The 27,378-nt window shown below is 22.6% G+C and overlaps 7 protein-coding genes across 7 annotated transcripts; 5 read left to right on the top strand and 2 right to left on the bottom strand.

Annotated features, from left to right (window-relative positions):
- Positions 1 to 1,649: 1,649 nt before the first annotated feature.
- Positions 1,650 to 3,144, top strand: PVVCY_0500600 (conserved Plasmodium protein, unknown function; the record flags this gene model as incomplete). The annotated part of the gene is made up of 2 exons (XM_008627432.1): positions 1,650 to 2,562; positions 2,705 to 3,144. 2 exons carry the CDS (start codon positions 1,650 to 1,652, stop codon positions 3,142 to 3,144), a joined length of 1,353 nt encoding a protein of 450 aa, XP_008625654.1.
- A 1,299-nt stretch (positions 3,145 to 4,443) lies between these two features.
- PVVCY_0500590 (conserved Plasmodium protein, unknown function) lies at positions 4,444 to 6,192 on the top strand (the record flags this gene model as incomplete). Its single annotated transcript, XM_008627431.1, has 1 exon — positions 4,444 to 6,192. The coding sequence occupies one exon, from the start codon at positions 4,444 to 4,446 to the stop codon at positions 6,190 to 6,192; it is 1,749 nt and encodes a 582-aa protein (XP_008625653.1).
- A 1,370-nt stretch (positions 6,193 to 7,562) lies between these two features.
- PVVCY_0500580 (conserved Plasmodium protein, unknown function) lies at positions 7,563 to 12,413 on the top strand (the record flags this gene model as incomplete). The annotated part of the gene is made up of 1 exon (XM_037635009.1): positions 7,563 to 12,413. The coding sequence occupies one exon, from the start codon at positions 7,563 to 7,565 to the stop codon at positions 12,411 to 12,413; it is 4,851 nt and encodes a 1,616-aa protein (XP_037490197.1).
- Positions 12,414 to 13,166: 753 nt separating this feature from the next.
- Positions 13,167 to 14,572, top strand: PVVCY_0500570 (conserved Plasmodium protein, unknown function; the record flags this gene model as incomplete). The annotated part of the gene is made up of 4 exons (XM_037635008.1): positions 13,167 to 13,408; positions 13,531 to 13,763; positions 13,864 to 14,361; positions 14,478 to 14,572. 4 exons carry the CDS (start codon positions 13,167 to 13,169, stop codon positions 14,570 to 14,572), a joined length of 1,068 nt encoding a protein of 355 aa, XP_037490196.1.
- A 2,526-nt stretch (positions 14,573 to 17,098) lies between these two features.
- Positions 17,099 to 18,162, top strand: PVVCY_0500560 (ADP-ribosylation factor, putative; the record flags this gene model as incomplete). The annotated part of the gene is made up of 5 exons (XM_008627429.1): positions 17,099 to 17,246; positions 17,410 to 17,480; positions 17,595 to 17,682; positions 17,813 to 17,963; positions 18,075 to 18,162. The coding sequence occupies 5 exons, from the start codon at positions 17,099 to 17,101 to the stop codon at positions 18,160 to 18,162; spliced, it is 546 nt and encodes a 181-aa protein (XP_008625651.1).
- A 1,112-nt stretch (positions 18,163 to 19,274) lies between these two features.
- On the bottom strand, positions 19,275 to 22,089 carry PVVCY_0500550 (dihydrolipoamide acyltransferase, putative; the record flags this gene model as incomplete). Its single annotated transcript, XM_037635007.1, has 11 exons — positions 19,275 to 19,586; positions 19,703 to 20,162; positions 20,243 to 20,316; positions 20,398 to 20,440; positions 20,522 to 20,602; positions 20,691 to 20,783; positions 20,875 to 20,909; positions 21,004 to 21,083; positions 21,195 to 21,569; positions 21,670 to 21,736; positions 21,829 to 22,089. The coding sequence occupies 11 exons, from the start codon at positions 22,087 to 22,089 to the stop codon at positions 19,275 to 19,277; spliced, it is 1,881 nt and encodes a 626-aa protein (XP_037490195.1).
- A 547-nt stretch (positions 22,090 to 22,636) lies between these two features.
- PVVCY_0500540 (histone acetyltransferase, putative) lies at positions 22,637 to 26,353 on the bottom strand (the record flags this gene model as incomplete). Its single annotated transcript, XM_008627427.1, has 3 exons — positions 22,637 to 22,680; positions 22,808 to 23,003; positions 23,129 to 26,353. 3 exons carry the CDS (start codon positions 26,351 to 26,353, stop codon positions 22,637 to 22,639), a joined length of 3,465 nt encoding a protein of 1,154 aa, XP_008625649.1.
- Positions 26,354 to 27,378: the final 1,025 nt, after the last annotated feature.

The raw sequence follows: 27,378 nt of genomic DNA, 5'->3' as shown, positions 1-27,378 counted from the left end.
TAATTTGTGGTGTAATAAAAATATAGGAAATACAAGCACATAACAAATATGGTTATATATAAATAAGCAAAGAAAGATCAATGGGAAAATATGATAAATAAAATTATCATAAATAAAATAAACAAAATGAATAAAAAAATAATAAATATATACAATTTATTTATATAAATTGTCAATTATAAAAAAATTATAATTGTATTATGAAAAAATAAATTAAATATAATATATTAAAACTATAGAAAAATAACAAAAATATTTAGAACATACAAATAAATAATAATATACGGAATATTATTAGGGAATATTATATGGGCAGTAAAATAATAATTACATTTCCCGTAAAAAAAAAAACTATTACCATATAAGGTTATATATACATAGTTTTAAATATTATTTATTTTTTTTTAATTATTTCTTTTAATTATATAATTCATTATTTTTTTGTGTTTTTTTAAGCATTCTTATATGTATATTTATGTAATATCCAATTATCCATTTACTTATTTATTTAAGTTTATACATACATTTTTTATTTGCTTATTATTTTTTTTTTTTTATTTTAATTTTCCCCTTTTTCCCATGCCAAATACTTTTTCATTTTTTAAGCCTTTTATATTTACATATAATATTAAGTATAGTTAGATTGTTTATTAGTTTGAATTTTATAAATATATTTTGTTAATATATTTAATTTCCAATTAATTTATACATTGTTATGTATATTACATTAATTGGATAACCAGAAAAGGGAAAGAACTTTTGTACAAATGAAATAACAAACATATATTCAAAGTCTCACACATTTCCTTGATTTAAGAAAGTTCTTTAATATTATAATATTTTGGCATTTATTATTTTATTTTATTTTATTTTATTATTTTTGGCTATTTTACTATTTGGACTCTCTATTTATTAAAAATATGCCGCCTTACAACGAATAACTAAAAAAGGACGAAACATAAGAATGAAGCCGATTGCCTTTATTTGATATATAACATACACTAAAATATAATTATATAAATTACTAAAATATATATGCACACGATATATTTGGCTAGCTAACATAAAACTATATATAAATATATTAGGATGACAAGAATAACCAAGCAATCTAACACATTCTATAAAACAATATAATAAATAACAAAAAAAAAAGAAAGATACTAATGATAGGCAAATATATGAATAAATATATAAAAGTATATGCAAAACCGTAAGAAGAATTTTATTAACATGTTCATAAAATTTATTAATTTTTTTTTTTTTTTATGATGAAATAGTTTTTCGCTATTTCGCTTAGCTATGTACATTTGTTTCTTTTGAGAAAACATAATAAGCGAAATATTGTTTGTGAAATGCTATGACAAAATAAAGAAAAGAAGTTCCACTGAACTATATAAAATTCAGATCGAATTGATATCCTATTATTTTATGATTTATTCTTGTTAGCAAAGCTTGTATGATAGGATATTAAATTAGCTAGCTACAATTATTTATGCACGTTAATGTTTTTTTTTTATATATCAAAGTGTGGAGAACGGGGAAATTAGTTTAACAACGTGGTGGAAATATTTTGAAGACTTGTTTAAAATTTTATTCCATTTATTCAAGGTTAATAATAATTTTTTTTGAATATATAGAAAAAAAATATGAAGAAAATAAAATTGGTGGCATATTTTATTATTGTAGGATTAATTAAAAATGTAATATGTTTAAATGTTATAAACAATCGAAAATTTGAAATTATTTCTGATTTACCAACATATTATAAAGATGGCAATAAACATATGAGGAAGAAAATGTATATGCATATAAATATGCATAACTTTGAAAATAATATGAGCAATGATATGCTAAGAAATAAATATATGGATGACAATGATTCAAATAAATATGATTTAAGTAAGCTAAAAAAACTAAAAGACTTTATCAATAAATATAATTTAAACATAAATATAAATAAAGAAGATATCGAAAAAGTTAAAGCAAAAACAAAAGAATTACTTATATATAAATATAATGATGCAAAAAAATATTACAAAATAGTATCGAATAAATTAAAAGGTGATTCAGTAATTTATTACAATCAATTTAAAGCTTATTATAATGTATCTTTTAATTATTTAAAAGATAAATATAATAATAGTTATATACAAGAGTATGTTAATAAAATTCCTTTTTTTAACAAGCCAACACATTTGTCTAAAATGATAAGCTATAATTCAGTTAATATATTATTTTTACTTTTTACTTTATTTTGTTTTAAAGCCAATTATTTATATGCCTTTTTTAAAAAAAGATACGCATTTATTGGAGAATTTCAAAATACCAAAACAGAAAAGCTAGTTAAAATACACACATTATCTACCCTATTCTTTTTTTTCTACAAATTTTGTATTCTTAGACTTATATTTATTATTAATTCATACGATTTCTTTTCAAAAAAATTTTATCTTGTAAACAATTTAGTTCATGTTCTCTTTTTCTCTTACATTTCTCTTTTCCCTTATCTCCTCGTGCAAGCTAATTGGGGTAGTTTCCATTTGCTTGGATCAAAAAAAAGTAATAAAAAATGTGCCAATTTTGTAGCTTTATATTTGGTGTTTTTATTGTTTTTCATTTTTTTCACCTTAACATGGTCATGCATTTTTATCATTTTTTTTTTATTTTCTCATTTTTTTTCATTTTTTCCTTAATTGTTCAGGTAAAATGCTCGGTTGGGCTGCCCTTACTCAGCTATTTTTTATTTATACCCGATTGATTTTTCAAACCAATTTATCTTTTCTGAAAAAATGGACAGACGAACAATTTTTTAATAAAGATGAAATACTTAAAGAAATAAAGGAAAGCAAAAAGATGGATTTTTATGTCAACTTATTAAATCAGTATAGTTTTTTGAAAAAATTATATTTGGGAAATAATAAAATATATGAAGTTGCATTATACTTACATAGATATAAATATTTATTGGATATTGTTTCACCAATTAATTCATTGTTTTATATATATATAGTTCATTCGATTTATTTTTATTTAAATAATCTATCATTTGCTGGCATTTATGTCTCTTCCTTTTCATTTGCTCTTTTAATGTTAAAAATTGTATCCAATAAAATTGATTTATACTTTTTGCGAAAATTCTAAAATTGGATCAAGCCCGTATTGCAAGACCATTTTTTGCAAAGCTTCATGAGTAGTAGCTATTTGAGGAGATACAAAACACCTATTCATTTACCCCATTCATTTACCTATCACTTATTCATTTTGAAAATGCTCGCATTTCTATGCACCCAGAGCGATATATATTTTTAATTTGTTGCCAAGTTTTTTATTAATATAAAGGTATGTCCTTTGAAAAGGCATATACATATTTTTTTAAAATTTGTAAATAATATATACATGAATAATTTATTTTTTAATCCATATATGCTTTATGTGTGTTTTATTTTTTTCTACAAGTTTTAAGCACATATATATAAACAATGGCGTGTGCATTAAATACATGTACGTTTTTTGTTACATTTCCTTTTGTTTTTTAATACTGCATTTTTTTGTCAACAAAAACTTTTAACGTTAAAAAAGATCTTAAGTGTTTATGAACAAGTCAGTTTACATCCTATGCTACATTTGTTTAGGATAGTGAGAAAAATAAAGGATTTATCAAGTATTTCGATTTCTTTTATTTTGGCCTTTTATTTATGCTCTCTTACATACAAACCAATGCGTAATTCCCGTAAAATATGGAACAGTTTTAGAAAAAATTGTAAAAAAATGTGAAAAAAAACGTTGAAAAATCAGATTAAAGGGGCATAATTTAACCATTTAAAGAATATTACATTTTACAAATTTCATATTAGTAAAATTAGTCTTAATTATTATGTTCATATTGTGTGATATTTCTTTGTAAACAATCATTTTATATGACAGGAAAATTACAAGAGAGTTATGACTCATATGTGTGTATGCATGTAATATATATTTTTTTTTTCAAAAGCTTTTATTAATGTATAAGAATATAGTAATATATTTTTTTTCTTAAAGTTTTTCCACGTCTCATGTATATATTATTTATAGGTTTACACTTTTTTTTTTTTTTAATTATAATTTTGCTTCCCATTTTTGCTTTCCATTTTTCCCTCCCATTTTTATATTGAATGCACACTAATTTTTATTGCTATTCATAATATTTTATTTTATATTTTTTATTATATTATTTTGGAAAAGATATTTTCTTTGTTTATTTTTTTCATATATTTTATCCTTTTTTCTCACATTTTGTTTTCCTTTAATTTAATTGTGATATTCCTTCTCTTTATGGCCCTATTTTACCTACACACATTAGTTTATTAAAAAAATTAAGAGAGAAAAACAAAAGTCAAAAAAAAAAAAAAAAAAAATAATAATAGCTAGCTAGCTAAAAAATAAAGCTATCAGAATAATAGGATGAGTTTAAATTTTAGTGATGATGATATATATGAAAATAAGGGTGATGAAATACCATATGAGAATAATTTAAATGAGGATATTGAAAACAATGAAGTGAATTTTAATGGAGATCCTTATGGAGATGAATATGCAGACGAGTTTGAAAGAAATGCTAACATTGAAGAAGAAGAACAAAAGGAAAAAAAAAAAAAAAAAACCATAACTTTTCAATTAAAAAACTTATTTAATGAAACCGCACTAAAACAGATCAATAGTGATATCAATAAAAAAAGAAAGAATGAAAAAAGAAATAGTTATAATGATGATTATTCTAATATGATGGATCAAGACGAGTTTGAAGAACAATATAGTGATAATGATGAGTTAAAAAAATATGTACAAGATGAAAAAAATAAAATTAAACAGCTTGTTGATGAAAAAGATGAATTATGGGATATGTATATTTATTTGAATTTAAAAAAAAAAAAAAGAAAAATAGACTATACTGAAGAGCGTTATACTAGTGCTATTAAAAAAGTTTTAGATTCTTTTTGTAGTGAATATAAAAATATGGTTATTGAAAATCTATTTAAAAATAAAATTTTTGAAAAATATTTAATTGTATCTGATATAGACATATTTTTTAAAAATAATAATATCGAAAATGTGTATAAAAATACAACTACACCAGTAATTAATAAAAAAAATAGTTTATTGGAAATAAAAAAAAGGCTAGTTGATATTTATAATAAGGGTAACTGTTTTAATTATTTAAAAGAAGTTAGTGTAGACAATAGGACTCGATTGAATGGGGTTGCAGAAGATGAATATGGATTTGAAAATGATGAATCAATAAATGAGGATAAAAATGAATATATGTTTAATGATAATAGTAAAAGAGGTGAGCTAGACACAAATTTTATAATTGAACGTGAAAAAATAAATTTAAAAATAAACAAGTTAGAACATAAATATATTAAATTAATTCAAACTGTTAAACAATATAAAAGAAAACATCTAAGAACAAATTTTAATTTATTTATGAATTTAATTAATGAAGTAACATCAAAGTTATATTTTTCTATACATAATGTTTTATTAATGAATGATGGAGAAAATAATTTAGCTGATATTTATAAAACTATTAGAAGAAAATATAATATACATGATGTTTTAAATAAAGTACAAAATTTAACACAAAAAAAAGAAGTATATGAGCATTATCGCTCATATCTTATTTATAAATATAAATCAACTTATCCTATATGTAATAATACCTTTAAAAATCATCAAATGGAAGAGAATATTAATATTTTTAATTTTAAAAAAACATATAATACTAAATTTACAAATAATTTCTCATTACTACAAGATGAAAATGATTTAGGGGATGAACATTTCAATAAAGTAGAAAACTCAACGTCTGCAAATAAAACAGATATTAATGCAAATAATAACATGAACACAAATAATAAGAAAGTCGAAGAAAATATATTTGCTCAGGATATCTATGAAGAAGACTTTTTCAATATCGATACTCAAAATAAAGAAAGTGATATTAAAACAGATAGTTGGGAAGATCGTGAAAAAAATAATGAAACACATCCCAATACAAACAGTTTTGCTTCTACTAAACAAGATACACAAAATAAGTTGAACACTCCAAACGAGCCAACAACAATTGAAGAAACTCCTTTAGAACGTGCTAAAAGAATAGCCAGGGAAAAAAAGAAAAAGTTGATGGAAAGTCAAGCTAAAATATTGTAAGAAGTATAGCTAGCTAATTTAGGAAAATATAGTTATTTATATCATTGCTTATTTTTATCACTTTTTTTTAATCCCGTAACTAGGTAGTAATCGGAAACTTGTCATACTATTTGTGTGATCATTTTTTAATTTTTTATTTTTGTTTATGTAAAACTTGCATAAGATATGTTCCTTTACATTTATCACTATATCCGCTTATAATTCAACATTATCAATTATTATTATTATTATCTATAATTTACATTTTAATCATAAAACAATACACCATTTTAATGCCACCCTTTTTATTCGCTAGCACTATGAAATTGTAAAAAAAAAAAAAAAGAATAAGCAGACAAAATATAAAACCGTTTTGCTTACATTGTGTACTCGTTAAAATATATTTCTCATGTTAGTCTATTTTTATTAAAGCTATAAAAATTGATATATGCTTTATATGCAAGTTTTAAATATGAACGGTTAATGCATCCATTGGACATATAGTAATATTGTATGCACAATGCATGTAAAATATATATATTTTATGTACATTCATTTTTTTAATTAAAAAACGGAAATAAAAAATTAAAAAAATAATAATAATGCCAATTATATTTTCGAGAGTATAGAAAAAGTATCGAATTAGGCTTACATATATTGGCATAATATATATAATGCCTGACTACACAAATAGTATATAACAACGTGTATATATAATAAACTGTATTCACATTTATGTAATATTGTAGCCAAAAAATACCTTGCTTGTACATGTAATATTGGCGGCAATATGCACAGTCAATATTTTTTACATATGTATATAACACTTATGCAATATACATGAGTAATCAGTTTTTCAAAATAAATTTATTTACATTTGTATGTGCCATAATATGTATTTTATTCCCTATCTTTTGTGTCATTTCAAAAAGTTTTTCTAATTAATTTTTTAAACTAAATTAGTTGCATTAACGTGAAACAAAACATTTTATTTTTGGCTTGCCGTATTATTGCCATTATAATTAAGGGACATATATGCTTCATTATATTATTTATAAATTTTTTTGCGTACCGTTAAAATAATAATATAATTTAGTTAATCTGTATGATTGAATAGTAATAATTTATATAAATATAATTTTATTTTTCAAGTTTATTTATTTTATTATTTTCACTGTTTTATTTAAGATATTGTAATTAGTATGCAATTACACAGATAGCTGTTTTCTTTTTTTTTTTTTTTTATGAACTGTTCATAATATTTTAGAATATTTTTTAGGAGAGTTCTCTGTGATTATTTGCAATTTGGGACCTGATTTTTCAGTTTCAGTTTTAAAGTGTTGCAGAGCTTTCTGTAACATTACATATATATATGTATATGTAGAGGAAAGATGGCAGGTGATATGTTTCATGTGATGAATAAAAGTAAGGAGCTAGGAGAAATATTTATGAACTATTTTAATAATGACGCTTTAAGTATTAAATATATAAATGATTGTAAAAATGGTGAGTCATTAGAACTTTATGGATGTTTTTATCTTGTTAATTCGGATTCACTTCGAAATAGAGATGGAAATAAAAATCAAGAATCAAGTTTTGTTGAAAATATAACATTTTTATCATTTTGTTATATGAACAAGTTAATAGAAAAATATTACAATAATTATAATTATGATGACAAAATAAATATTCGAAATAATTTTATTAATGTTTTATTTGGTTTATCACTAGAGTTTAATCATTCTATAAATATGGATATGTTAAATATAAAAGAGAAATCTTTAGATATATTTAAAAAACATTTAATGGAAGTATTTATAAATCAAAATAATAATTATTTGATGTCAAATTTTATGAACTGTTCAGATTGTTATTATATTCGTTCATATTCAAATTCGACAAGAAATAAATATTCACAAATATTAAGCATAATATGTGTATATAATGATTATACATATTTTCGATATCTATATAATTTTATTTTATATTTTATGGTTGAATTTTTGAAAAAAAAAATGGAATATATTACATTACCAGGGGGAAATCAAGATACAATGCAATTAGCGAGAAAAATTCATGAAACATTTTTTAAACAAGGAAATGAAGGGATTGAAGAAAAAAAGAAAAATGATTATTTTACTACACTATTACACATAAGTATAAATTTTTTAAAAGAAATATTTTATACAATAACTAATGATAGTTTTACAAATACACTAACCAGACAACAATTTAATATGTTTAGAACAATAATTATAAATGATATAAATGAGCTTTTTAATTTTATTTATACATGTTTTTATTATTGTATTTTATTAAAAAAAAAAAATGAATTTATTTTATTAATGGAATGTATTAAGGAATTATCTTTCTTCTCTCCCATCCATTTATTTTTTAATAGCTCATCTATATCTCCTATGAATTTTTTATTAAACGCTTTGGTTTTACCACTTCAGAATAATAAGAAAAGCAATGGAAATATATATCAAAATTCGTTTAGTAATAGTTCAGTAAATTCACAAAATAATGAACCTTTTACTCGTATAACTCCAGATGAATTTAATTATTTATACACACGCTACTTATTTAATCAAGGTCATAATATGGATTCAACACAGTTTTCCCAATTTAATGAAAGTGTTAGTAACTTTTTAAACGATCCAGATTTACAAGAAATAATATTAACAATATTTTCAAACATAATAGAAGGTGTATCTAAAATAAATAGTAAAACTTTTTTACAAATTAATGAGAATGAACTTATGAACTTTTTAGAGAATTTTTTTAATATAGATTTAAATTATTATGATATAAAAAATTATGATTTTGAAAATGTGTATATTAAAATGATTATGAGCATATCAAACATTCCAGTGTCTAACTATTTACATAAAAAAGAAAATAAAATAAAATGTATACATATGTATATAATTAATATATTTAAAAATATACATCATCCAAATATTAATATCTTAATTTATATGTTAACTATTTGTAAAAATATTTTTGAAAAAAATCGAGATTTAATTTTTGTAAAAAATAATCAAGCTAGCCAAATTCAAAATGAACAAAATAATATGTACAAGCTAGAAAAAAATGCATTATTAAATGATGGAAATGAAAAAAAATATACTCAAGATATGTTTGTAATATCTATTGAAGATTTAAAAAAATTATTTACTCTTATATTTATACGATATATAAAAATACCAATATATAAAGATCCAAATTCTTTAAACAAAAAATTAATGATACAATTTTTTAGTAACTATATAAATGAATATAATGAAGAATGGTTTGTTGCATATAATAAACATATTATGAACGAGTCAGAAAATGATGATAACACATTTCAATCGGATATACATACGAATTCTATGATGAAAGATAATGAGACTGTTAGTAACAACAATAATATATTGAGACAACGTATATGTTCACTTTTAAAAACATTGATAGGAATGAATCATGAGGTATATCAAACTGCTGTTAATGTATTTTGTGAATTTTTTAAATTTTACAACAATATAAATGTTGATAACTTATATAATGAAATGCTTAAAACGAAGGAATATTTTGTTTACTCATTATTGGAGATGTATTATGAGATGCTAACATTTTTAATTAATACATTGAAGGAATGTAAAAATATAGTAACAGAAGGGAATCATAAAATTCATGAAGAAACTATTTCATATCAACTTTCTACATCTCCAAATGGTTCTAATGGGAGCGGTTCTAAGAATCAATTCATTCAAGATAAGAAAAATATGTTAATTTCTATTGATCAACAAATTGAACAATTGTTAGCTATAGATAGAGAAAAAGAAAAAATGCAATCTGCTCAAATAGGGGGACAAAATAATGGAATTAAAATAGATTATGAGGAAAATGAAAATGTAAAAATATTAAGAGAAGAAAAAAATAATATTAACTTAATATTACATATTGTTAATTGTATAAATAAATATCAATCTTCTCCATATTATGAAATAGATAATAATTGTATAAACAATTTAGTAAGTTGCTATAAACAAATATCGGAAAATGATTTTACTAGTTTTATAAATATATCAAAAAATTTTATTTTATTTGAAATTAAAAGATTAGAATTTATTTCAAATAATTCTTATATATTAAATTATACAAAAGAATATGCATTTTTTATGATGGAAAATATATTTAAAAATATTTTACAAAATAATAATAATTTTAGTTTAGAATTAAAAAAAAATTATTTTTCTATATTTTCATCTATTGTTGAAAATTTAAAAAACCATTTAACAAATGATATGATTCATAATATTTTGAAAACATTTCTTGAGTTTAGGAAGTCTACATCTATGGGTTCAGGAAATGATTCCAATGCATCTAACTCCTTTTTTAAGCATAACAAAGAATTTTCGTTTTTCATTCTTGTCCTAATCTCTTCACTTAATGTTGGAAATATAAATGACAACATAGAATATGTTCAAGTCATAATGAATGAATCGATAGAACTACTAACCAATTTTAATAAACAAGTTACAAATTTTCAAAGTCTCTATAATTTTTTATACACAGATAATAATGCACTAACTACTGTAAGCTATTTATTTGATACTTACAAAATAACACAAGCTTTTTTTTCGAAATTTTCCTATAATAAAATTGAAAGAATACTTAACAAAAAAAATATGATCAAGTCATCAACTTTTCCAAATTATGGAAATACAGAATTAAGTAGTGATATAATTTATAAGTTAACAAATAATAATATAATATTAATAAATGAAAATCCATTTTTACAAATTTGTATGAACCTATTTGCTAACTCAATAACTATTCTGTCTATATACAACGGGTTCATACACAATGATATAAATAGTTTAGTTTTTGAAGATTGTCCTACATTTTATTCGGATATTAATTATTTTTATTTAGGGAAAAAAGAAAGAGAGCTTGCCATTGCATATAGTGCAAAAAATAAAAATCAAAAAAAAAACGGATCTTTTTCAAGCATTGAAAATGTGCAAATGAAGAATAACACAAATAATTATGGGGGTTTGAAAAAATTTGGAAAATTAAATTTTATATCGTTACATGAAAATGCATGTAATGTAATAAAAAAATATGTTGAAGAAGATTATATATTTATTAATAATAATATATTAAACATATTCAATGATGTTTTATCTTTGGGTTTACAACATACTCCATATACCTATGTTAATCATCACACTTTATCAATTTATTTATCTTTAAGTCAAAAAATAAAATATTTAATTATGAACAAAAATACAAACGAATTAATAATTGATTGGTATGTTAAAATATTTTTTATTTTTTTTGAAAAACAATTTAACTATTTTAAACAAGAAGAAGAATTTATAAAAAAAGTGAATTCCCATTTAAGTAATGAGACTGATATTAGGGAAGAAGATTATTCGATATATTGTGATATGTTATATAGAAATAAAAAACATATTTTTAATTTTTTTAAAATATGTAAAAATTTATTTGTAATACCTAATGAGTTAAGTATGTCTACTGATTCGAGTCATAGTAGCAATATAAATGGAAATTATTCTGGAGATAAAAATAAAATTTATTTTTATTATTATTTATATAATAGTGATAAAATAGGTTTACTTAATTATTTATTACCAACATTTGAATGTCTTTTAAATAGCTATGATTGTAATGTTACTAAACAATGTTTATCATGTCTTACAGATTTATCCGAATCAATATGTGTATTGCCAACATTTAATTCTTCAAATAGCTTTTTTATTTTATTACAAATTATGAAAACAATTTTACAAGGATTTTTATTATACAACCCTCCAATGTTAACATTACAGCAAAATATGAATGAAAAAAAAAATATAAACAATATTTTATTTAGCCAATATGACGAAAATAATATAGATATATATATTGGGGAAATGAGTATATTTACAAAAAATGATCCACAAGAAGTTAATTCATTTTTAAATATTTTTACATCCACATTTATTAAAATATGCAAAAATTATTTCCTTTTACAAAAAAATACTTTTAATAATATAAACCAAAATACAAGTTTTAATGAATTAATAAATATCGAGCCAACTAAACAGTTTGTATTGTTATTACAAAATCTAGGCAACTCAAACATGTTCGATTTTCAAACTATTGTTTTAGATTTGATCAAGCAAAATTCTTCGGACTATTTTAAAAACTTGTTAATCAATTTGAGATTACATAGAACACAGAAATGATAATACTCTTTTTTTTTTTTCATAATTATTTTGTGTGTAATTTGCATTTATTTATATTTTTGGCTAGTTTTGTACATATTTTATTAGTTTATTGGTGACCTTACTTCTTTTTATTTTTCTAAGAATAATTTATTCTTATTTATATATTACTCTTTTTAAAAACTCATTTAACTTTTGCTATCAAGAAGTATACAATTTTGCGTTCAGTTCATATATAGTTCTATTACTATATTTACAAACACTTTATATCTACACACTACTTGTAATTTTATACAGCTAATGATTAAAAAAAATTATGAACTGTTCATGTTATAATAAGTGCATTTTGGCTGTTTTTTTTTTTCTAGCCATGGATGTAAATATTTCAATTATATATAAACGAACTAATAAAAATAATATATAATTTTAAAAAGAGATAATTAAAGGAATAAGAAAAATTAATTGATACATTTTTTACCACAATTTGATGAATGTAATTTTTTTTCTCCTTGTTTTGGTATTTATTTTTTTTTATAAAATTTGTTGAACTAACAATTATTATGCATATATATGCTCGAGCACTTGAGGAAAATTAATTTTCCATTTACATAATAAATATTGGGGCCATATTCAAATGAAAAAATAAACCTTTAGCCATTCAAATTTTCTATAATAGTAGAATTATAATGAGAGTATATTTATAAAAAGGGGGTTACATATTATTTGTATGCACATAGATGATTATGTACATACACATATATATACATATTTATAATGCTAAATTATTCGAAATATGTATATATAAAAAAGTTGTTACTGATTTTTATATGTTTTATCCCATACTGTGAAAATTATGTTAAAAAATGTATTTCATATAAGAGTGTGAAACATCCTTTCAAGCCCCTCGTTAGGAAGATATACAGTCTTAATCAGCCTAACCCCCGTTTTAAAAAGTTCGCGTTTGTTCTAAAAGCGACAGAGGAGTTGGAGGATTACAAATATTTTACGGACGACGAGTAGGCAAAATAAAAATAAAATAATAAAGTAAAAGGTGTACGAAGCACAAGGTCACATGTTTTATATGTGGCTACCTTTTTTTTATATCCATTTATTTTATAAAATTGTTGAACTTTCTCAGATATATTCCTCCCCTCCCACCAGTTGAAACTTGGGAAGATTTAATTATAAAGGAAGAGATACGAAATAAAAATGAAGATGAAAAAAGGGACATAGATGATTATAAACTGACTCATGAAAGTCGTGAAAAGGTGTTGGATATAATGCGGCAAACTCGCTTAATAAATCATTGCAACTATGAAATTCAAAAAAATAAACAAAAAAATATTTTATATTTTGTGACCCCCAAAATGGGTTAGATATGATTGAACAATTTCGTATGTATCATCTATTTTGTACATTATGAATATATGAATGTGTAAAAACCTTTTTCATTTTCTTATATCCAATGTAGGCCCATACTGTAAACTTATGGAAAATGATAAAGAAAAAATGGAGAGTTTGATTAGTAAGGTGAAAGAAAAATTCGGAAGGAAAGTTAAAATAGCAAATTTAAAACTGGATGTTAAAATGCCATTATTTGAAATATTTTTGCAAGCTAATATACATACTCAAATAAAAATTTTTTATGCAAGAGGTAGAACTTTACAATATAGATTACCACCTCAATTTTGGACAAGGTGTAAAATATTAAAAGAAAATAAAATATTACAAGAAAAATATGGAGGTGAATGTGCCCCTGGGTTATTTCCACAATATGATGAATATCAAATGATGCAAATAATGACCGAATGTATTTATAATGATAAATATAACTATTATGTGTATGATGTTAATTTAGAATGGGAAAATTTATGTGCCTTAACACCTGAAAATAGAGAGTTTCGAAAACTTGTTCACCAAAATGTACATGTACCTACTCGGCTAGCTGTTATTAAGGCTTTCGAAGAAGGTAAGAAATATATGACATACTTTCATAGGCTCATGAATTTTATGTATATCAACTATGCATATTTTGGGATTGCTTCATCTTTTTATTTTATTTTTTCTTCCTCTCACCATTCATAGGTATAGAAGACTTTAGAGAAGTTATTAAAGAGGAATACCTCATTATGCTTCGCGAGCAAAGGAAGTTAAAAGAAAATAAAAGATATAAATTTTAGTAACACTTATATATAATTCATGTGCATGGGAAGGTTGTATTATTCCCCAAAAGCATTTTAAAATGACACGGACACATTCGATACTTTGCTAACCCGATGGTACTGTTTGTAAGTATACAATATTGAAGTATATACAGATAGTGCATCATAGTTTTTTTTTCCTTTAGCCTAAATTAATGCAAAAGGAATAATAAACGCATATCTTTTATAGTATTTTTTTGTTTTTATATAAATTCGAAAGTTATTCTTAAAAGTTTTTATTTTTTTTTTTTTACACATTTTTTGAAACATACATATACTTATTGATTGCTGTGTGAAAGCACAGTTTAAATAAAGTGTACAATATAGAGACACCGAATTTTGCATAAATATTATGTAATAAAATATGATTTTATAAATAGCCAAAATAATATGATTATACCTGACCGTTCATAATTATTAATGAATAAAATATGAATTGTACATAATTAAAAGGGAATAAAAAATAAATAAAGGGCTGTTGTACATATTTTTTACAACTTTTTAAAACAAAAAAAGAATGCACATTTTTCATTTTAAAGATATGAATTTGATTATTTATTATTTTTAATCGTTTAAAATATGATAAATTGGTTTAACCCTTAGTAGTAAGATTGTTGTATTATTTTATATGTATAGAAAAATTAAAAAAAAGTAGAAAAAAAATATGCAATGTAATTGAGAAAGTGTGTACTTAAATAATATAATTATATATAGATGATAGTAAGAGCTTATTAATTCATGTGTTTGTAATACGCACACATTTTGATACACGCTTATGTGTATAATGTATGTACAATTTTTATTTCCAGTAAAACCGTAATAAACTGATATAGTTTTTTACGTTTTTCCTTTTTGTACTTTATACATTTTTAATTCATTATTATTAATATTTTAATTTTTATTTAGCATATTTTTATAGAGTATTTCAAAGTTTGGCTATTTTTAAGAATTTCGTTTGAAAATAAAAAATAGTATAAAACAGCTTTGTATTAGTATATAAAATATAGATATATGTATATCGTTATATATATTCATATGGAAATATATAAGTATATATACTGCTTGCTTAATATTATAGAAAGATTATTTTATGTAAATAAATATAGTTGGGAAAATTAACTCATTTGTTTATACATTTTTTTAATAGTTAATATATACACAATTTTGTTTTATTTGTATTATTATATAAAAAAGAAGTTTAATGTTGTGCACTGAAAGCGTTTTTAATATAAAAAAACTTCATAATTTTACAACTTATGTTTTTTCCTTATTTACAATATTTGCGAGTTTTAAAAATGATATTCTTTTAATTTATTTTCATATTATAGTATTTTACATTATTTATAGTATTATTTCACTATATATATATTTTTTTTATTTTATCATTACTTTATTTTCCATGTGATTATTATTATTGCCTTTTTGCAATCAATATTCTCTTTTTCTCTAATAGTTATAAAAGCATATATATATACATAAAATATATATATATATATATAAGGCAATAAACAAAATAATAAATAAAAAATAAAGTGTTAAACTTATAGAAAAAATATGCGTATTTATAAATATACATATTTATTACTATACATAATAAATATCCATTGCATATGCATAATTTATTGTATAATATAAAAAAAATGTAATTATCGTTTTTCTTTAAAATTTTCCTTTATGCTATGTTATTATTATTATTACATTATTTGCTAAATTTTTAGTTTTACATATGTTTACAAAGAATTTGTGGAATTTAGATTGTTTTGAAATAATTAATAAAATAAAAAATATATATTGTAAAAAAAATATAATAATAATATAAAAAAAATAAACAATAATAATACATTATTAAATGAGAAAAAGAGAAAAAAAAACGAAGGAAAAAGGAAAAGTTATATTTTTACTCTTAATATAAAAATATGTATAAATTATTTTTCTCAAAAAAAAACATGAAAGTCAAATAACATTAAAACTAATATGTATCATGCGTTTTATGTATGCATATAATACAAATAGTTTAAATGTTAATCAATACATTATATATGCTTAATACACAACTATATAATATATCATCCATACTGAGTTAATAAAAAAAATAAAAATAAAAAAAATAAATAACTTGTATTTATTTTTTGAATAACCATTACACATATATTTTTATTTAAAAAGTATATATATTACCAAAATTTTAAATAGTATACAATTTTGTTTTACTATTTTATTTAAAGAAAAAGAAATTAATAAAATTTCTCAAGATATTTATCATATATATATAAATAAGGTAAAAGAAATTATTTGTACTCTTTCATATTTATATATCCTTATTATGTGTGTATTCAAAGCTTTTGTATATATGTGTGTTATATTATCCATTATATTATACATGGAAATTGTGTATTTTATAATAGTATACATTATATAAAAATATTACTTGTGTGCCAATATTTTCTCACACCCTAAGTATTATACTTTATTTTTATTTTTTCACTTTTTCACTTTATAGTCAAAATGGGGTTATTAGTGAGTAGATTATTTAACCGATTATTTCAAAAGAAAGACGTTAGAATTTTAATGGTGGGTCTAGATGCCGCTGGGAAAACAACAATATTATACAAAGTCAAATTAGGAGAAGTTGTTACAACCATTCCTACTATAGGTGTGTTTTCAAACAAAACAGATAAACATATATTGGCACTTGCTTAAAATATACTCATATTAACCAGATTTAAACATATTTCTTTTTTATATTCAATAAACTGCTACACACACATGTACTAATAATGGAACACAATCATAACATATCTTTCTTTACTTTTCAGGTTTCAATGTTGAAACAGTTGAATTCAGAAATATTTCCTTTACTGTATGGGATGTTGGAGGACAAGATAAGGTACATATGCTTATATATGTGTGTGTGCATCACATATTTTTTAAGTTCTTTAATCCGTATGTTTGAATTTTGTCAATATTTGAAAAAACATATATATTTATTTTTTTCTTCCAGATCCGACCATTATGGAGACACTACTACTCTAACACCGATGGATTAATATTTGTTGTCGATAGTAACGATAGAGAAAGAATTGATGATGGTTAATAAAATAATTTGAAAATAATAAAATTTGGCTATTTAGCTAGCTATTAAAAAAAAAAAATTTTTTTTTTATTACATTTTTTTTTTTTACTAATTTATTAATTTTTTTTCTTTCCCCTGTATTACAGCACGCGAAGAGCTGCATAGAATGATAAACGAAGAAGAATTAAAGGATGCAATAATTTTAGTATTTGCAAACAAGCAAGATTTACCCAATGCTATGTCTGCAGCTGAAGTTACTGAAAAGTTGCACCTTAACACGATAAGGGAACGAAATTGGTGAGTTATCCATATTTTTGAAAAATAGGAAAAGGGATAGCAAGCTAAAAGCAGCTAGCCATTAATATGTATATATAATATATGCACATATTATTATTTTTACTTTTGTAGGTTCATTCAATCGACCTGCGCCACAAGAGGAGATGGGCTATATGAAGGGTTCGATTGGCTAACTACCCATTTAAATAACGCCAAATAAAGATAATATGACTATACATTGTTACAGAATAACACTAAAAGGCAAAGAAATAAAGTTTGTATAAACTTATGCTCTGCATGGATATATATATATATATATATTTATATATTATATGAATATGCAGAGTACTGATTAGAGATTGCTTCACTATTTTTGGTGTTAAACAAATATTTATTATCCTATTTATTTTAAATTAAAAAATTATTTTGACTTAATAAAGTATGTAAAAATTAATATCGAAGAGAATACTCAAAAAATACCTGAAAAATGTACAGCAAAATAAATATATGACGAGTTTGATACAATATACTGGTTAAGTACAGAAATATTATAGAAATTTTTTACATTAGGATTTTTAACTTTTTATAAAAAATTCATAATGTTATTTTTGCGATGAAACAATACGTAATGAGAAAATATAAATAAAAACTATTACGCATTGAAAAATGCAGAAAAAAATACATATATTATGTAAATATTTTTGCATATATATATATACATATTATATATATATTCTTAAAATTTTATTACTTTGTTACTGAGTATTTATATAAATATGTTATACACTCTGTTATATATACATGCATATTTATTTTTATTGAATTCTACATGTTTATAATGATTCCCTATACATGTATTAAACTTGAGTTGGCAACAGTAGAACCATGTGTATATATGTATGTATATATATTATATATTTTTTTTGTATGTGTGTGTTTTTTTTTATTAATATAACACAAATATATAAATTATAAAAGTTTATAAGAAACAAAATGATATTGATTTCTCTATCTTACTTGTCAAAGCAATTATATATTTTTTATATAATTTGTTTTTTACTTTCCGAATTATATACCCCCTTACAAAAATAGTTTCAGCACATCAGGGGTATACCATATTTTATGTCTGTGCAAGTCTAAAAAATGGTACCCATATACTTCTTACATTTTAAAGAAGTATAGAAATATTTATTGATGCTTCCTTTTTTTTTACAAGTTAAATGGTTCGGTAAAGTTTTACTTTTTAAAAAGGTTGTAAAAAAAAAAAAATTTTCTACATTAAAAGATACATAAAAAAAAGCATATAATAAATGTTAATAAAAAAATATGCTTTTATAAAAATATATTGTTGATATTATTTTCAATAATATTTGCTAAGTCATTCATAAATGTAGCAGCATGAGATCCATATATATGTCTATGATCGCATGTTAATGTCATCATTATTCCTTTATTTATTTTTAAATCTTCAAATTGATCCATACTAATTATATTTGTACCGATTGATAAAATGCATGACACATTTTTGGGCAAGATAGCATCAAATTGATATGTGTTAAACATCCCTAAATTAGAAATAAAAAAATTACCTCCAGACATTTCATTAGCTGAAAGAGTTCCATTTTTTCCTTTTTTTACAAGTTCCTACAAAATTAAATTAAATGTTTTTGAAAATAAAATAAAATAATATAAGCCTTATATCAATGAAATAGTATAAGCCTTATGCTAATGAAATAATAAACCATTATTAATAATATTACCTTCCATTCTGTTGATAAGGTATATATATCTTTTTGATCAACATTTTTTAAAACAGGAATTAGTAATGAATCACTAAGACCTAATGCATTTCCTATATTTATATTTTGGTTGTACATAATTTCTCCATTTTCATTATCTATATATGTTGAATATATTAATGGATTTTTAAGTAAAGCTAATGATACACATTTATTTAATATTACTGACATACTTATTTTATCTTTTACTTGCTCATATATTTTTAATAATTGCGAAGTTTTCATTAAATGCGTTACTCGAAATACTGGAACATTTAATGTTTGCATCATATTATTTTTTATAGACTTTTGAATGTTTGTTAGTTTGACTATTCTTGCTTTGCTTTCTATTCTTGTGATATCATTTATTTTATGAACATTTTTTTTCTCGAGAAACAGGTCGACATCTTCGTAGGTAATCCTGTCTGGCATCTTCGTCTCCCTGCACATAAAGAAAGTAAAAAATGTAATAAAAAAAAACTGGACATAAACATGTTGAAGCACGCTTTCAATTTTAATTACGTGATATCTTCGGGGGTTAGTTTATGCTTCTTCATAAGCTCGATGGCAGAAGGTAAGACCATTTTTTCATGTGACTGTAAAGAAGAAATATATATATATGTATACCCCATTTTTGTGTAAAGAGTAGCAAAGCAGATTCCATATTATGGTTGTACTTGTGCATGCTCCTTGACATTTTTTTGATTTACTTCAGAAGGTCTATTAAGTAAAGAAATAAAATACATATTTATTAAAGCTAATCCAAATGAGTGTATTTATTTTTGCTTATTTTTGAGGTACCTAAAATAGTTGTGGATATCTTGGTAATATTTATCACTACTTAATTTGAGTCTTTCTTCGAGTATTTTTTCAGTTTCATAACTTTTAGAAAAAAAAAAAAAGAGTATTATTATTTGGCTAGCTGATAAAATGTATTTTATTTTAAAGCCCTATTTTTTTTTATACTTACTTCAATGTTTTTAAAAATGTTTTTCCTTCTTTAGTGTCATTTAATTTGTTTTTAAAATGACTTATAACATCATGTTCTTTTATTTCGATTTTTCTAAATAAAGGAAAAAGACAAAATAAAATATTAAATAGATTTATATATTTATTTTTAATAATAAAAAAAATATTTCACTTTTTATATATACAAATTGATAGGAGTATTTTCTGGTTTCTGGATTTCCTAACAAAAAAAAGAGTGAAATAATTTTAACTTTTTAAATAAAATGAATAAAAATTATGTTTTAAAAAATGTTGAGATAAAGAACTGATTTAACCTCTTGAGCTGAAATGATGGCAACTTCTTTTTCCAAATCGGCTAACTCTCCTTCGTTCACTAAAATTTTTTTTATTACACCTATACAAGGAATAAGAGATTAAAACGTTTCAATAGTGTATTTCCATATGTAAACATATTAAATGCATTACAAAAGTAAAAGACATTTTTTCTCTATGCATAATTTTAAACCTGTATAAGGACTATCTACTTCTACTGTACTTTTGTCATCTTCAATGTGAAATATGACATCCGATTTATTTACAAACTCGTTTTCTTTAAACAACCATTTGGCAATTCTTGCTTTCTTTTTTTTACTTTGCATTAGTGGGATGTACACTTTCTTTTCATCGTCCGCTCTCACTTCATTTACTTTCACTTTGTTCTCTACCTTGTCTGCTCTCACTTCATTTACTTTCACTTTGTTCTCTACCTTGTCTGCTCTCACTTGCTTACTCATCACTTCATCGTTTTCCATGGCTTCCCCCTCCTCCGTTGTTAGAATTCCTAGTACGTCTCCGACACCTGCTTCCGACCCTTCATCGATTATTTTTCTTCTTAAATATCCTGATAAAGGGATATATAAAAAATTGTCTACACTTTTTTCATATTACAAAAATATATAAGAACAAGCTAAGAGTACAAACTTGTATGTACACATGCAAACCTTCATCAAACGACTCGACATCCATATCTGCTTTATCACTTTCTACTGTCATAATTATGTCCCCCACCTTAAAATTGAAGAAGTATATATATGTAGAGATAAATGCACACCGATATATGGACCATTATGCATGCTTATTTTGTATATTTCATTCATTACGTTGACAAACTCTCCAATGCTTTTATTCCATCGCACTATTTTGCCACTTGTCATGGTACTAGATAGTGCAGGCATTTTAATTTCAACTTTCGAGTAAAGAACATGTTTATTTTTATAAGGTATTCTCAAATTATTATTTAAGTTTACAAATCCATACCCACTTTTAGTTTTAACATTGTTAATGCATTTATAAGTATGTAACCAAAGTGTAAAAAAAAAAATAAAATATCCTACCATTTTTTTATAAATCATGATATACATTTTAAAACATTTCTATTTACAACATTAATACCTTTTTTGTGTGTATATTTTTTTATAATACACACACAAATTCCAATTATGATTAGTATTAAATGCACTATATATGTATATTTTTTTATTATGTTGTAAATACATAAAACAACATTAATTTGGTTGAGTATTCTTTTGTTTTACCTACACAAAAATATTAATACATATTAATACATATGATTATATATAATAAAGAGAAAAGCCAACAAGCTTTTTTTTTTTTTTTTTTTTTTTTTAAATGGCTAATTAATATAAGAATTAAAAATATACAAGAATAGTTCTTTAATAAAGAGAATAAAAAAACGTGTCGTAATGCAAACAAAAAGGAATACGAATCGGAGATATACCGATAAAAATATTGTTAAATAGTTCTATAAAATATAATAGTGACTTTTATTTTTATTATTTTTAAATGCCACGAAAAAAATTAATTCATATAATAAATACAAATAAATAAGCAAAAGAAATAAACATGAAAATGCTTTAAACATGAACATGTTTTAAATACATTTTCCCATCATTCATTGTCTTCTATACTTATTTGCTTTCTTTTAATGGTCCCTGAAAAGGTTGAAAAAAAAATGGTATATATATATAGAGAAGAAAATAAGTGAAGGAAAATGTTGACGAAAAAAATAATAAGTAAAGCAAATGGTGTAGAGATAGTTTTAGAGAATCTAATGAATACCTGATAAGTTAAGCTCCTGAATGAGCGCCATTTTTTCTTTTTTTTGTTTCTTTTTTATATTATTAGAAATATGTTCTAATTCTTCTGCATACTCATTTGATGGGAGCTCAGAATTTGCAGACCGTTTTTTTTTTTTTTTTAATTTTTGTTCAAATTCTTCATTAACCTCTTTTTCGATTTGCTTTTCCATTATCGCCTAAAATGAAAGAGAAAATGAAGAGATGACAAAACAGTGACGGAATGAAATAAAAGTAAGGAAGCAAAAGAAAAATAAGAAAGCAAAAGAAAAATAAGAAAGCAAAAGAAAAGAGAGTGACCTACCTTTATGTAATTGTAGAAACGATGGATCACCTTCCTAAAGATGGCATTTGTTTGATTGATGTTAATTTGGATTTCGTCGGATATTTCTGTGAGTGTTTTTTTTTGAAAAGAAACAGCATATAGAATTGTATATTCTAGTATGCTTAAATCTATTTTTACTTTTTTAAATAAAATAAGTTTAGCTATTGTTTCCATTAAGTATAGCAATTCTTGTGTACTTCGACTTTCTAATACATATCGTTTTAATCTACATATATCATTAGTATGGAAAAAATAAAAAATGTTTTCTTCATTTAATTTTTCTTTTTTATTATAAAATGAAGTAATCATATCATCCTCTTCATGGTCCAAAGTTTCTTCAGATTCATTATCACTTTCTTTTTCATTTATGTTACTATTTGTATCTTCATTTTGGATAATCTGTTTTAAATAGTTTACTCGACTAACTTGAGGAGGGTTAGACAATAAATTGTAATTATCATTTAGTAAATTATATATTATGAATGATTCTAATTTTTTAAAAGAGTAAGGTAATAGATTACAAAAAGTTCTGACAAAGTCATAATAAAAAGTTATAAATATATTTTTAAGTTTAGGATTTATATGTCTTAACATTAATGCACTAAATTCTCCAGTTATTTCATTTTTTTGTTGTTTTAAATAAACAGGAATATAATTATTTTTTTTCCAAAAAATTAATAAATTTTTAGTTAATCCAAAACATGTACCAATATAATCTATCCTTTTTAATTTATTATCAAAATGTATTTGATCACCTGAGCATTTACAAAATACAACATTTTCTTTTGCACTTTCTTTATTACTAATAGTGCCCCGTTTTGGATCGTTATACAAGCTATAATATTCATAAACTTTCTTTAAAAGTTCTGAACCGTAATTTAAGTTTTGCATAGATGGATGAATAGAAATTCGAACTATTCTAATTCCTATATAGTTATAAAAATAATAATTAAAATAATCACTAATTATGTATGGTATTAAATTTCCTTCAACTTCATTTTTTAGCATATGATTACTTATTGTGTTAGAGTTATCGTTATTCATTTTTACCTCCTCTTCATCATTGTCTTCTTGTTTTGTACTTTCATTACTATCATCCTGATCAGCTATTTCTTTTTTTTCGTTTACCATTTGAGATATATCTTCGATTTTAATTAGCTTTTTTATTTTTGATTGATCTATTATTCCATCGATAGAACAATGAATAACACCATAAATATCTATCTGATCAATATTATTAACAGTTAATGTATTTGTATCGATTGATGAACTTATAAGTACAAATAAATGATGTTGTTGTGAGTCCAATATCATAATTAAATCATTTGGTGTATTTTTGTAATGAGAAGTTATGAACAGGGTCATAATTTTTTTTAAAAGATTTTCGCTAGTTTGGTTATAATTTTTAAATACATTTTTATTAACAAAAAATAGCTGACATTTTGATGGAGAAGATAATAAATTATTTTTAATACTAAATGTTTCATTACAATTTAAACATAAAAAATTATTTAACCAATTTTCAACCTGATCATCATAACTATATCTAATTGGACTTTTTAATGTTATATCTATAAAAGCTTTATCAAAATATAAATATTTTATTTGCTTAAAGTCGTCATATGTTAATTGTGTTACAAATTTTTTTTTTAATTGTTTTAATAATTTAAAAGTAAATGTTTTTCCTGTTCCTTCATATCCATTTAATGTAGTAGACAAAATAGTAATTTCTCCTTTTATTTTATTTTTTAATATATCTATAGGTATACATGCAGCTTCATCTATAATCATAAGCTCACAGTTTGGTATATTATCATTTTCAATTATATCTAGATATCTAATTTTTTGTTTTAAATATTTTATATTTTTAAATATAATTATTTCTTTTATTTTTCCATTAACATATATTTTTTCATAATCTTTAAATTCATTATATCCTAATATATTTAGCCCTTTGTCTAAAAATTCAAAAATCGTATGAACACTATCATTATTACCTGAACAAGTAATAATATTACTATAATTAAAATAAATACTTAAAGATAAAATTAGGCCTAAAGTAGCAGATTTTCCTCGACCTCTATTTGCTAATAAATTAAATAATATTTCTTTTATATTTTTTTTTTTCTCATTATCGTTTCGTAATATTTTACATATATTTATTAAAATTTCAAGTTGATCTATACTTAAACATATTTTAAAAAGTTTAATTATATTTTTATCAAGAAATGAATATTGTACATCACTATCTAATTCATTTAAATTATTTTCCATATCTTGTGTTCCATTTATTTCTGAATGTAGTTTAACTTTTTCATTAGATCCACTTGCTTTATTATTATAAAATTTTGATGAATATAATGATATTTTTCTTTCTTCTTGTTTTTTTTCAAATTCTTCACATTTGGTCTCTAAAAATTTTAATTTTTTTTTCAATAATTTTTTGTCAGGTGATAAAAAACCTCCTAATGTTGCAGACTTTTCAAATACTGTATCATCTGTATTTTTTCCAGAGATTATTCCATTAGTTTGTGAATCATCAGTTGATGTTTTTGTAATACTTAAATAATTATCATTAAGTGGTAATATATTCATCTCATCATCAATAAACATTGCATTTTTACAAGTATTTAATGATCGAAAAAAACGATATATATAATTATTATAAACATTACATGTACCGTTCATGTTATATTTTTTATGATAATTTAATGTTAAATTATATATATCCTTTAATTCTTCTAATTTATTTATTAAAAATATTATAATACCTCCTCCAATTACTGTTTCAATACATCTACATAATATATTTGGAGTTATATATGAAAAATCTTGAAGAATACACATTGAATATGTTTTTCCTAAAATGTTTTGAGTTTCTTTATAAAAACAATATCTTATATTTGCATTATTTAAAAAGGAATCAAAATTGTTATCTATTTGTGTGTCAAATGTTCCTTTTTTTATTTTTTTTTTCATCTCTCGGAATCTTTTTTTCTTGCTTGTACAGAAATCTAGCTTTTTTCTATAGCACCATAAAATATTGAGTGACCTACTATTAGTAACTAGCCGATTTAGTAGAAAATAAAAATTCATAACAACATTTTTCCCTTCATCTCCAATAACTAAAAACATACTCCTTTGCCCTATGGCTATGTTATTCTCAACGAGAGTTTTAATCCGTTTGTCTACCTTTTTCTTCATTGTTAGTAAATATGGAAAAATATAACTTTTGCCTATTCTTCTTAAAATGGATACTTAAAAATTGGTATATAGTCAAATATTATATTCTATATAAGATTATTTCGATTTTGAAAATTTGTATATAATTTAAACTAATCAACTTATGATAATGTGATATAAAAAATAAAAAAAATTTAGTGATACCCCCTTTCTATTTATAAACAGCTTTATGAATGAGCTTTGGGTTTTTATTTGTATTTGTATATGTACTATAAAGGTAGGCATATCAAAAACTGAGTTTTAAGCAAACAGTTGCATAACTCAGTATTACATTCCTAAAATATTTTTTGTTAATTTTTTTTTCTCTTACAAAACTTCTAGTATTACCAGAAGTAAATAAAAATTAAAAATGGATAATATTCATGTTTATAAAATGGATTTATTTTTTTTTTTTTTAAAAAATTAACTTTTTTTTTTTTTTTAAAAATTAATGCATTTTTTTAGTTAAAAAATGTCAACAAATAAATTAACAAAAATTATAAAAATAACATCGGGTTAGAACCACCACATTGCGAATAAAAATAAAATACGTATTGGCAAAATTTGAAAAGTTAAAAAATAAAAAAATGGATACCACGTAAAAAATAAGAAGTTTTATATGAAAAAAATTGTTGAAAAATATGGAAAAAATGTAAAAAAATATGCAAAAAAATGTATGGAAAAATGCAACTTTTTAATGCATAAATAGTATTGCTAATCCTACTTGTGATATTGTTGTATCATGAGGGATATTTGGAAAGTGTATTTCCCCAATTTTTATAAAAAAAAAATAAAAGGGGGCCATCAATTTGCCAACTAAATTGTGCCCCCCCCCATGTTTCATAATCAATAATACGAAAAAATGTCGAAAATGTTGAAAATGTTTGAAAAATTTGGAAAAATGGTGAATGAAACCATTTTGTGTATGCCTATGGGTCAGCAAATTAAAAAACATACTACTTCCCAATCTTTTTCATTTTCTTCATTTTACATGAATGCATAAGCAA

Source organism: Plasmodium vinckei (assembly GCF_900681995.1).
Source record: "Plasmodium vinckei vinckei genome assembly, chromosome: PVVCY_05".
NCBI lineage: Eukaryota > Apicomplexa > Aconoidasida > Haemosporida > Plasmodiidae > Plasmodium > Plasmodium vinckei.
Note: the sequence above shows the minus strand (reverse complement) of the source record. Positions and strands in the feature narration are given on the sequence as shown.